The sequence below is a fragment of the Anabrus simplex genome, chromosome 7 (genome assembly GCF_040414725.1).
Source record: "Anabrus simplex isolate iqAnaSimp1 chromosome 7, ASM4041472v1, whole genome shotgun sequence".
Classification (NCBI taxonomy): domain Eukaryota; kingdom Metazoa; phylum Arthropoda; class Insecta; order Orthoptera; family Tettigoniidae; genus Anabrus; species Anabrus simplex.
The window spans coordinates 229424620-229437685 of NC_090271.1; the positions used below are offsets into that span (position 1 = coordinate 229424620).

The 13066-nt window shown below is 36.4% G+C and overlaps 1 protein-coding gene across 3 annotated transcripts in view; it reads right to left on the reverse strand.

Annotated features, from left to right (window-relative positions):
* The window catches only part of vari (MAGUK p55 subfamily member vari), a 331137-nt gene that overhangs the window by 14796 nt on the left and 303275 nt on the right, over positions 1 to 13066 (reverse strand). For all 3 annotated transcript variants that reach the window (XM_067150876.2, XM_067150875.2, XM_067150877.2), the window contains one exon: positions 10988 to 11190. In XM_067150876.2, the coding sequence (XP_067006977.1) occupies positions 10988 to 11190 (203 nt within the window). The remainder of the gene's footprint in view (positions 1 to 10987; positions 11191 to 13066) is intronic.

Here is a 13066-nt window from a genome sequence, read left to right on the forward strand (position 1 = left end):
TCAGACTGACTTTGCGAACAAGCAATTTAATATTAACTCGCACCATGTTGGATGCTTCTTGATGTATCATTCCAACCTAGGGGTTTCCTGCATGCAATTAAGTGATCTCATTGTATCGTTTTAAAATAAGTATGGTGTATTTTCCTTTGTTACAAAATTTGAAACCTATATCTTCAGTGGTTTTTACAGAATAAATTATTTAGTGAAGGTACTCCACAATTATAGCTGACAAGCAAATTTTTACTCTAGGTTTTGCCAGACAGTGAGTGAAAGATAGTCTGTGAGAAAGGGTTATGAACATAAATGATTGGTGTTCAATTTTCCCTGCATCGTAGTACTGTGCATGTAAGTTTTAAATCTTCTCAAGAAGGAAGAGAACATTCTGATGTACATGTAAGATGGGTCTAGTTTTTGACAGTAGTATAGTGAGTTAATTGTGAAAGAAACAAGTAGATATGTGGAGCAAAGTAAAAATGCTTGCAGAAATCTGTTTTTCTTTCACTTTGATTCAATCAATCAATCAATCAATCAATCAATCAATCAATCAATCAATCAATCAATCAATCAATCAATCAATCAATCAATCAATCAATCAATCAATCAATAAATAAATAAATAAATAAATAAATAACTAAATAACTAAATACTGATCCGCATTTAGGGCAGTCGACCAGGTGGCTGATTCCCTATCTGTTGTTTTCCTAGCCTTTTCTTAAATGATTGCAAAGAAATTGGAAATTTATTGAACATCTCCCTTCGTAAGTTATTCCTATAAACAAATATTTGCCCCAACTGGTTCCCTTGAATTCCAACTTTATCTTCATATTGTGATCTTTCCCACTTTTAAAGACACCGCTCAAACTTATTCGTCTACTACTGTCCTTCCACGCCATATCTCCGCTGCCAGCTCGGAAAATACCACTTATGATAGAAATGTTGATTCCCATAGGGAATCTGAAATATTTGTCCCGAATGAGTAAAAATTTTTAATGTCCAATAACGGACCATTTATATTGGTATTAGAAATTTACTCATTCGGGACAAATATTTCAGATTCCCTATGGGAATCAACATCTATATCATCTGATAGCCAAGCAGGCATCAATTTTTGGTAAAGAGACAAAGTCTCTCATAGTGCATTGGCACTGCCGGTGGCTCCAAGTAGACTACGCAGTGGTTTCCACGGTATGCACTAGCCAGCGTCTTGGTAGGCGTGCTAAGTACCAACGGATGAGCCCAATCTAGCACACGATGGCGAAACGCTGGCAACCAGGAATGAGTTAGCTGGAAAATGTATAATGTCCAATAATGGACCATTTATATTGGTATTATAAATTTACTCATTCGGAACAAATATTTCAGATACCCTATGGCAATCAACATCTATATCATCTGATAGCCAAGCAGGCATCAATTTTTGGTACAGAGACATAGTCTCACATAGTGCATTGGCACTGCTGGTGGCTCCAAGTAGCCTACGCAGTGGCCTCCACGGTATGCACTAGCCAGCGTCTTGGTAGGTGTGCTAGGTATCAACTGATGAGCCCAACCTAGCACATGAAGGCGAAACGCTGGCAACCAGGAATGAGTTAGCTGGAAAATTTATAATGTCCAATAACGGACCATTTATGTTGGTAAAATACCACTTAGTCGAGCAGCTCATCTTCTTTCTCCCAAGTCTTCCAGGCCCAAACTGTGCAACATTTTTGTAACGCTACTCTTTTGTCGGAAATCACCCAGAACAAATCGAACTGCTTTTCTTTGTATTTTTTCCAGTTCTTGAATCAAGTAATCCTGGTGAGAGTCCCATACATTGGAACCTTACTCTAGTTCTCTAGTTGGGGTCTTACCAGAGACTTATATGCCAACTCCTTTACATCCTTACTACAACCCTAAACAACCTCATAACCACGTGCAGAGGTCTGTACCCTTTGTTTACTATCCCATTTATGTGATTACCCCAATGAAGAACTTTCCTTATATTAACACCTAGGTACTTACAGTGATCCCCATAAGGAACTCTCATTCCATCAACGCAGTAATTAAAACTGAGAGGGCTTTTCCTATTTGTGAAAGTCACAACCTGACTTTTTACCCCATTTATCATCATATCATTGCCTGCTGTCCATATCATAGCATTATCGAGATCGATCAGTCAATCAATCAATCAATCAATCAATCAATCAATCAATCAATCAATCAATCAATCAATCAATCAATCAATCAATATTGATCTGCTTTTAGAGCAGTTGTCCAGGTGGCAGATTCCCTATCTGTTGTTTTCCTAGCCTTTTCTTAAATGATTTCAAAGAAATTGGAAATTTATTAAACATCTCCCTTGGTAAGTTATTGCAATCCCTAACTCCCCTTCCTATAAATGAATATTTGTCCCAATTTTTCCTCTTGAATTCCAACTTTATCTTCATATTATGATCTTTCCTACTTTTAAAGTCGCCACTCAAACTTATTCGTCTACTAATGTCATTCCACGCCATCCCTCCGCTGACAGCTCGGAACATACCACTTATTACAAGTCATTAATCTTATTTTTGGTCCGTATTGACAATAGTGATTACATACAATTTACAAAATATACATTTAATGTTAACCTAGTCAATACTTACAATACCACATTTTGTGGTTAAACATTTATAAATGATAGAAAGGTTGTGAACATGTTTCGCCCTTCTTAATGGGCATCATCAGCACAATGGATAACCTTAAAACAAATAATTACAACTAAGAACGTTTACAATTATTGGTCATATAAAATTGGAATGAGATGTTGTGATGTTAAAAGATATTTTCGATATCATGATTAGAAAGTTTGACGCGAATGTTACAAACACAAGTTAAAACTATTGTAGTACATTTTTACAATACTGTCTAAAAAATATATACCGGCATTCGTCTGGAATTGAAATGGATCCTTTTCTTTTAATTTTTGGTGAAAATCAATGTTATTGTCGTGTTCACCACCAAGCAGATTTGAAGAAAAAGATATGTAAAAAAAACATATGTTCTTATTGTAGAAATTAGGTCAGGAATGAACAATTGGTGTTATTTCTTGAGTTAAATTGGTTAAAACACTTTCAGGTGAGAATACGTTGAAATGGAATATACGTTGAAAATTTATCCGATGTACAAGTTGGAATGGTTAACGCTATAACAGTAGTCTTCCAGATTGTTGTGTAAATCTTAATGGTTAGAACTGCAAAGAAATATAAAAACGTATTTAATGTATATGTATAATAATGTATGTGATTGTACAGTGTTATGGGTTACGTAAAAATGGATACTTACTCGAATGTTGTGGAGTGTCTATCTTGTTTTGTTATTAGTGTTAGTCTGACTGGCGTTCCTGCTACGTGTATTGTATGGGTGTGGCGGAGGGAGGGGAGCGGGTTGAGGGAGGGAAGAATTGGACGGAGTAATATGTATTGGTATTGGTACGGGAGGGGGATTATTTGGAGGGGGAATTGTAGGTTTAGTATTCATGGGGGGGATAAGTGGAGTTGTTGAATTGACAACTTTTAATGTATGCAGAATTTTCTTTTGATTTGGAATAACTGTTTTCAATAACTTGGGTATTAATGTGTATAAAGAACTCTTAATCTCCGTGTCGTCATTAAGGTTGCGATCTTCATTAAATGTTTTGTCCAGATAAATATAAATATTTTCTAATTCATTTAGTAGTTTTCCCTTGTTAGTATTCCTTATTATTGTCAGATCTTTTTCTATTAAGGTAAAATGGTGGCCCGTTTCCTTCATGTGTGTACTCATAGCGGAATACTTAATATGTTTGTCGGCATTGAAATGTTCCATATATCTTGTAATAAAACTTCATCCAGTCTGGCCAACGTATGAATAACCACACTGTGAACATGTCAACCTGTATACCCCTGAACCTGAATCTTCTTTTCCCACACCTGTGGGGTCGCGGGTGCGAACTGCGTCGCACATGTGGATTTGGCCCTGTTTTACGGCAGGATGCCCTTCCTGACGCCAACCCTCTATGGAGGGATGTAAGCACTATTGCGTGTTTCTGTGGTGGTTGGTAGTGTAGTATGTTGTCTGAATACGATGAGGAGAGTGTTGGGACGGACATATACACCCAGTCCCCGAGCCAGAAGAATTAATCAGAAGCGATTAAAATCCCCGACCCGGCCGGGAATCGAACCCGGAGCCCTCTGAACCGAAGGCCAGTACGCTGACCATTCAGCCAACGAGTCGGACACCCCTGAACCTGAATATTTGCTGTTATTATTATTATTTATTTTATTATGATTGAAAAATATGTTCTATGTAGTATTGATTGTTCTGTAAGCTACGTTTATATTATACTTGTTGAAGGTATTAGTAATTTGGTGAATAGTTGGGCTATTATATGTGAAAACGGCATGTTTATTTCTGTTAGGCCTATCTGGTTTGAGGTTAGTGGATAGCTTGTTTTTGATCTTATATATCAGACGGTTTATCATTTCAATCTTATATCCATTGGTTACTGAAAGATTTCTTATATAATTTAATTCATTTCTCAAATTTATGGGAGATAAGGGGATTCTTAAGGCTCGATATATGAGGCTGTAAAAAGATGCCTGTTTATGTGATCCAGGACGTAATGAAGAATTATTTATTGTAATTGACGAGTGTGTAGGTTTTCTGTAAATTTGATATTCAAAAGAGTTGTTAGATCGGGTAACTTTTATATCCAAAAAATTTAAAGAGCCTCCATCTTCATCTTCTTTTGTAAAATTTACGTTGGGGTTGATCTTGTTTAATTTATCTAATATTTCATTACTGCTGGTGACATTCTTGTCAATTATGACAAATGTGTCATCCACAAAGCTTAACCATAAACTAATTCCTTTTGGTTTTAATTTTTGTGTGCTCAATCGCATCCATATAGATATCGGCTAGGATATCCGAAATAGGGTCTCCCATCGCTAAGCCATTCTGTTTGTAAATTCTACCATTAAACGTGAAATAGTTATTATCTAATGTAAATTTTAATATAGTCATAAATTCTTCGATATCTCCATTTTGCTGAGGTTACTGTATTTACTGATATTGTTATATATAATATCAATAGTGTCTTTAATTGGAATATTTGAAAACATGTTAACTACGTCGAAAGAGCACATTATATGATGGGATTGTAAATTAAATTCGTTAAGGGTCTCGCAAAAATCTATTGAATTCTTTAATGGTTGCTTGTTATTAAATGTATAGTGTCTTTTGAAGAAGCTATGAATGTATTTAGAAATTTTGTAGGTTGGGCTGTTACGACAATAATGGGACGTATTGGGATATCTTTCTTATGTATTTTGGGGAGGGCTCTAGCTTTAGGGAGGCTGGGATTCATGTTTGTGAGACTTTGTTGTTCCTGGTCATTAAAAAGAAATGTTGATTTTTTTAGCAATGATTTTATGTTTTGTTGTATTCTTGCTATCGGGTCTTTGTTTACTATTGTGTAGTTGTTATCATTAAGAAAATCTTCTGTTTTTTGGATATATGCTTGTCTATCTAATAGAACTATTGAGCCTCCTGTATCAGCTTTGGTTACAATGATGTTATTATCTATTTTTGTCTTCATGTTACGTATTAATGTATGTTGTTCAGGGTCAAAATTAGTGTTCAGGTTTTCTGATAACCTTGGGAGTTTTTTCTTTATATCAGTTCTTAAATCGTTTTGTACATTACAAGGTAATTTGGAAATGTTACTTTCTATTTCGGGGCCGATGACCTTCGATGTTAGGCCCCTTTAAACAACAAGCATCATCATCATACTTTCTATTTCGGCTATGGTATTTATAATATCGACTTCTTTATTTTTGTTAGGCCAATTATGTTTGGGACCTTTGTATAAGAGTTCTATCTCTTCATTCGAAAATTGTGTATTTGTCAAATTTGTTACTATAGGTGTGACGGAATGCATTGGATTTGTCTTCTGTTTGTCTGTATTTAGCCTAGAATGTTGAGTTTGGGTTGTTTTTAGTTGCATAAGTTTTTTGTTGAGTGTTGTCTGTTTTTTGTCCATTAGCTGCGTTAGTTTGTTGTTTACATACTGCTGGAATGACTTCCACTCTAATGGGACTAATTCTTGGGCTACTATTAAATGTGTTTAACATAGTTGAAAGTTCAAATGGGCTTTCTTCTGGTATCTTATTTTAATTTCATTCCTCAACCAAATGTCATTTACTCTGTTTTGTACCTTGTGTGCGGTTGTACTGTTCAAATTCTTCCTTTGCGTCGATCTTTAAAATTTTGGGATCAATTTCAATTTCAGGCAGTTTACTAAAAGTAAGTAAGTTTATCTAAACTATTTCCTAAACCTAAATTCGAAACAAGGTACACCTAGCTAGCCTACTTAACCTAGAAAACATAATCTACTGAACACCAATTGAACTACTTGTTATAAAATTCAAATAAATATCAACCAACAAGCACTGATAACTGTAACAGTAAATGAAATTTATACTGTGTTAAGTTTACTGATGGGCATTGTACAAAAGCAAACAGCCCAGTCGTATTTTTCGAAGAGTGGGGTCATATCAACACCTGGGTTTTCAGATATCATTAATAGGGACAGGTCTGAAATGATTTGTAGGTTTTTGCATTTTATAGATAATAACAGCTTGTCTACTGTTCAAAATATATCCTGTTCTGTGTCATTTGAATATCAAATTTCAGTCCCTGTACTTCCCACAGCAAAATATTGCTACTAATGAAAGATTTGATGCTCTGGAAAGGCTTATTATCATACAATACTCATTGCACCTTAAGTTCCAAGATATTAGACTGCAGGCTTTCAGTACAATCTGCCATTAAGGCCAAGTTAGCGTAAGCCAAACTGCTTACTACATTTTCACCTAACTGAATCCCTCTCTGCCACTTAATACCCTTTCAGCAGATGATTCATATAAACTATGAACAACAAAAGTGAAAGATTACAGCCTTGTCTAACCCCTGTAAGTATCTCAAACCAAGAACTCATTCTACCATCAATTCTCACTGCAGCCCAATTGTCAACATAAATGCCTTTGATTGATTTTAATAATCTATCCTTAATCCCATAGTCCCTCAGTATGAGGAATATCTTTTCCCTTGGTGCTCTGGCATATGCCTTCTTTAAATCTACTAACATACGTCTATTCCTCTTATAGCACTTTTCAAATATCTGGCACATACTGAAAATCTGATCCTGACAGCCTCTCTGCTGTCTGAAACCACACTGGTTTTCATCCAACTTCCTCTCAACCACTGATCACACCCTCCATTCCAAGATGCCAGAGAACACCTTGCCTGGTATACTGATTAATGAGATACCTCAATAGCTGTTGCAGTCCTTCCAGTTCCCCTTGCCTATAGGTAAGAGCAATTACTGCTTTTGTCCAATCAGAAGGTGCCTTAAAAACACACTGTCCTAATTTTATTACTCCATGAAGCCATTTCATCCCTACCTTCCCACTATATTTCACCATTTCATGTCTAATTTAATCTTTTCCACTGCTTTAAGACATTGGAGTTTATTTACCATCCTTTCCTCTTTCTCGAGCATAATATTTCCATGACATCACTAGGAAGATGACTCGTTGGCTGAACGGTCAGCATACTGGCCTTCGGTTCAGAGGGTCCTGGGTTCGATTCCCGGCCGGGTTGGGGATTTTAACCTTAATTGGTTAATTCCAATGGCACGGGGGCTGGGTGTATGTGCTGTCTTCATCATCATTTCATCCTCATCACGACGTGCAGGTCACCTACGGGTGTCAGATAGAAAGACCTGCACCTGGCGAGCCGAACCCGTCCTGGGATATCCCGGCACTAAAAGCCATACGACATTTCATTTCACTAGGAAGATTTCCTTTTGGGAGAATACAGCAGAAGTCCATTATAGCAAGAATTCATAATGGCAACAAATTTACTTGCTATAGCGTATTGTCAACATCCGATTTTTTGTATAAAAAAAAGAGTCAGGTAGGGGAACCCCACAGACATTAAAATTGGTATGAAATGGCAATAAGTTTGTTCAAAACTTGCGTTTTCGCAGATTTACATACTATGGCTTACTCGTTAGTTCTTTTTCTAATTCTGAGACAACATGAATATGTATGTTAAATTTCATTCTGAAAAACTGGAGTATTATCACTCCAGTGGCTTCTGTGGCAAACATTTGTTTTCTTATTCAAAGAGCATCATCGAACCTAACTTATATACATCGCAAAAATATATTTCAAGTGCCAGTAGAGTAAAGATAACCATTTCGCTATAATTTACATGGGAAAAGCCTTTCTGAAATTTAACCAGACGCGAGAAAATACAGTGAAACCTCGCTACGGATTTCCTCATTAAAACGATTTCTTGCTTAGTACGCCATTAATTCAAACTCCCGATTCACGTCGTCGTATTAAACCTACATTAAAAAAATATCACTTACAGTGTCACAGATTTTCACTATTACCGCGGAGTACGATCACATTTTTCCTGGCCCTGAAAATGTTCTTTGTCATCCCTTGTGAAAGGAACAGATTTCCAACACAGATTAAGGCCCTTGCCACAGGAGGCTGGTCAGAGAAAGTTGCGCACAAACGAGAAATTGCCTTGAATTCCTGAATTTTACAGGGTAAATTATACCTTTGGAAAAGAAGCCATTAGCCTCAAGAAAGTTCAATTTTGCTCTCTGGTTTTCATTGATATTGCTGAATAACCTAGAAAGCCTGTTTGTGCTTGTATTTCACATTCCATTCAGAAGTTAGAAATTCATTGTGTGGTGAGTGATATAGTGAAGGGTAGCGAATATTTATCGCGTGATAGCCTACATACAGATGAGGAACATAATGCTGTGAAGTTGACTAGCATGGTCATATTATTGTGTAGCCCAGTTATGGATACTGAAAAAGTTTATCCCTTACTAATGAAGACAAAATTAAAATCCAGGAAGTGGACAGGCATCCACATCTTTCAATGGTGGCACGTATGTCAAAACTTGCACCTTGAGTCAATCGAAGTGTTGTCGCATTTGAAATGACTGTCAAAGTAATCCTCTCACACTGGGCCTAGTTTAACCTCCAAATAATTCATGGTCGAAGAATGTGACCAGCAAACAATGTTTCCTGATTAAAACGATTTCTTGCTTAGCATGCCATTAATTCAAACTCCAGATTCACGTCATCGTATTAAACCTACATTAAAAAAATATCACTTACAGTGTCACAGATTTTCACTATTACCATGGAATTTTCAAGGGACAGAAAAAATCTGTTGTTACCTACTGATCCGAAATATAAGGCTTCAGCTGAGATTTGTTTTAGAAAGAGTGCAATCTGAAAATAATGCTCTGATACAGTTATGGACCCCTGTGCCAATGTTGTATATATGTTGTCTGATGTTTTACACACCTTTTAATACACAATTGTTATTTAATAAACCCCAGTGAAAAAAGTTTTAATATTTGTTCTCTCATTTTTTTCATGCCTTTCAATACTCTCATCTTTAGAAACAGTAGATAGCCTATATCTTTCACAGTACTCATACATACATGACGTAAAATGTAGCTTGTTGGAAAAGAAAGCATATCCCTGTGGGATAGTTCTGATTCGTGTATTCAATAGTATGTTTTCCTTGTCTCCTGCAGAAATGTCCAAATGAGGTTTTGCTAAATAAACTACCTCTGAAATCGGTCATCCTTTCTGCGCCACATTTTTAAAAAATAATGTTATTGACTTTACGTCCCACTAACTACTTTTACGGGTTTTTTTTAGATGCTGATGTGCCGGAATTTAGTCCCGCAGGAGTTCTTTTTCCCACTAAATCTACCGAAATGAGGCTGATGTAATTGAACACCTTCAAATACCACTGGACTGAGCCAGGATTGAATCTGCTAAGTTTGGGTCAGAAGGCCAGCGCCTTACCCGTCTGAGCCACTTAGCCCAGTTCGCCGTATTTTGAATTGTATCACATTCTTACTTAATTTCAGTACATGACATTAAATTAATCGATCATTTACTTCAGCCATTATTTCTAACAAGTCAACTACTACTATCGGCCAGGCCATTTATGCATTTATTATGGAAACAAGTTCTCTTTCATTTTTGAATTATGTTTACAGAACAACAGTCAACGAGTGTTTAGTGATAGACTCTGACATTCCCTTTGAGTTCGAATGTCGACGAGAGAGCTTGCTAGTGCACATAGTGCGAAAACTACACCAAAGATGATCATTTGAATTCATTGTAATCGTTGGAGTGCATGAATATCAATAACAGAAATAATAATGCACGCTTAATCGCTCGTTATAATGGATGCATCAGTGATAGGGTTCTCGCTGTAACCAAAGGAAAATACACAGTTTAATAAAGGAATTTTCAAGGGACAGAAAAAATCTTGTTACAATGGAGTTCTCGCTATATGCCATACTCGCTATAGCAGACTTTTACTATATTTTCAAAATATTCCTTCTACTTGTCCAGTGATTCCCTGCGATCTATTATGAGTTCACCCGATTTACCCAAAACACTATTAGTTTCCTTTTTTTCTTCCTTCCTAAGGTTATTACTGTCCAGAAAGGTTTCATATTCTATCATGTTGTTCAAAGAAGAAGAAACCACTTATATTCAGGAATAGGTCTTAAGTTAGAATGAATAGAAAATTACCTAAATGGCAGAGAAACATAAATTGTGGGAACATAAAAATGAGATTCTATTCTGTTATGTCAGACAAATCCACCATTATTCCATTACAAACAGGAACCAACTTAACAAAGTTACTATAGCCAAAGGATCAAAAAGTACAATATAACTACAGGCAATAAAAATTTGCAAGAACTCTCAAGGGACTGAGTGACTGGGAAGTTGAATTTGGCTCTGTCATTACTGAGAACATCACAAAATGATTAGCTGGGCTTCATTTCAAATGCAGGGCTGATAATCATGGTATTTTGTCCCTTAAAACAAACATCACTAATCACCATTTCATAAACAGTACTCACCGAGGGACTACAATCCAAGACACACATTTTTCCTTGACGTATTACATCCCGGATAGAATCCAATTTCGTGCCATACAAATGCCCATTGTGCTCTCCATATTCCAGAAACTTGTGCTCCTTAATGTCTTGTTCCATTGATACCCGGTCAATGAACCAATAGCCTTTTCCATTTTCTTCAAGCACTCTTGGAGGTCGAGAGGTATCTGATAATGTAAATAAAGTAGTAATATATAAATTTCTGAAATGATAAAGGCTGCTAGACCTGTTGGACTACAATGGGTGTACAGATTGTTTAAGTGCATATGCAAGTAGAAATATGTGCCAGAAGACTGGGGAAAGGAAATAATATTAATACCAGTCTTTAAGAATGGGGACCAAAAGTGTGTGATAACTATAGAGGAACCACACTCTTATCACAAGTGGCAAAAATACTGGAAAGAATATTAGGGAGGAGAATGAGAAGAAAGGTAGAAGGGGAGTTGCACGAGGATCAGTATGGCTTCAGAAGTGGAAGATCTACAGTGAACCCAATCTTTAGCATGAGGAAATTAATGGAAGAGAATTGGGAATATGGAAAGGATCTGGTCGTGACATTCATACATCTAACAAAGGCATATGACAGTGTTCCCAGGGAGAAAGTTTGGGAAACCATTGTCAAAAGGAGACTGGGTACAAAAACTGTAGAAATGGTGCAGGCAATAAACAAGAACTGTGTCAGCAGCATACAGACTTCATTTCAAAATAAAAGTGGACTAAGACAGGGGAGTGTGATGTCACCTCTTTTGTTTCTAATGGCTGTGGAAAAAAACTGTAAAGGAGACAAAGGAAGCATATGGGAATAGGGTGATGAAGTTATTGCTGTTTGCAGACGATATTGTGGTCTCGGGAACAAACAGCAAAGAAATACATGAACAACTTGATGCACTGAACGAGAAAAGAGGAAGGTAGAAAAGTGCCATAAATACCATAACCTGGTAAGAGCTGGATAATGGGTAAGGAGGAGGATGATGAATATATTAATTTCTATTTTTTCTAAACTGTGAGAGGTATTTCTTTAGTTTATTAGTTTAAACAGTAACTGTATCATTCATATTCTTTTGGGGAATATCTTTATGGAATGAGAACAACAGAATTAAAATTATATTTAACTGAATTCTAGAAATAATAATAATACATTTGTAAAACATTAGAATATGGAAGTCAAATGAAAAAATTGAAAACCTAACCATACTTATTATTATAATTAATCGTAAACAGTCGTATCAGCACACTAAATTTTATTTCAAAACTGGTTTTTAGACTCTGAGGTCCATCATCATTGTTGAAATTATTTTAAAAACCATTCGATTTTACATGAGTGTGTTGTCACATTGAGTTTTAAAACAGTTAAAATGGAGCCCTGTTGAGATGAACTATAAAATAAGAAAAAAAAAAAAAAAAAAAAAAAAAACAAGTGTAAAAGTATGCACACAATATCATAAACTTCGGCCATCCAGGGTAAATTCGGCCACTGACGCATGGCAACACTGATTTTCTCCTGCCCCCTATACTATAAAAGCTGAATCACTTGGAACAACTAAAATATGCATGCAATAGAATACTCTATCAACACTCGCTAGTTCACAGAATATAGGCGGGCTTATTGTTGAGTAAAGCGATTTGTTTCGCAGCACCGATTATTGTCCTGTTGGGTAACATTGGAAAACAAACTGTTCTCCAGCCCCAGCATCTCATTCTCTACTCCAGTGGTTTATGGTGTTAGAAAGTAAGTATGTCTGGTAACTGATCAACGGGATTTGATGCATTTTATTCAAATAGGTTTTCCATGGAATAGTTTTGTGATAAAAGTTGTCCTCTTCTAGGGTTAACTTCGGCCGTGCCAAGAAGATATAAGAAAGTTTAAGGCGGCCGCGGGTATTGTAATTACAATCCCGTTTACCTAGAAAACGCATTAGAAGAGAGAAACGATTCGGCAAGCCTCGGAGAAATATGCTGTTCCGCGATCGACCCTGCAAGACAAGCTGAACAAGAAGCACATGGGAAAAATAGGACGTCCAAGCATTCTTTCAGCTGAGGTTT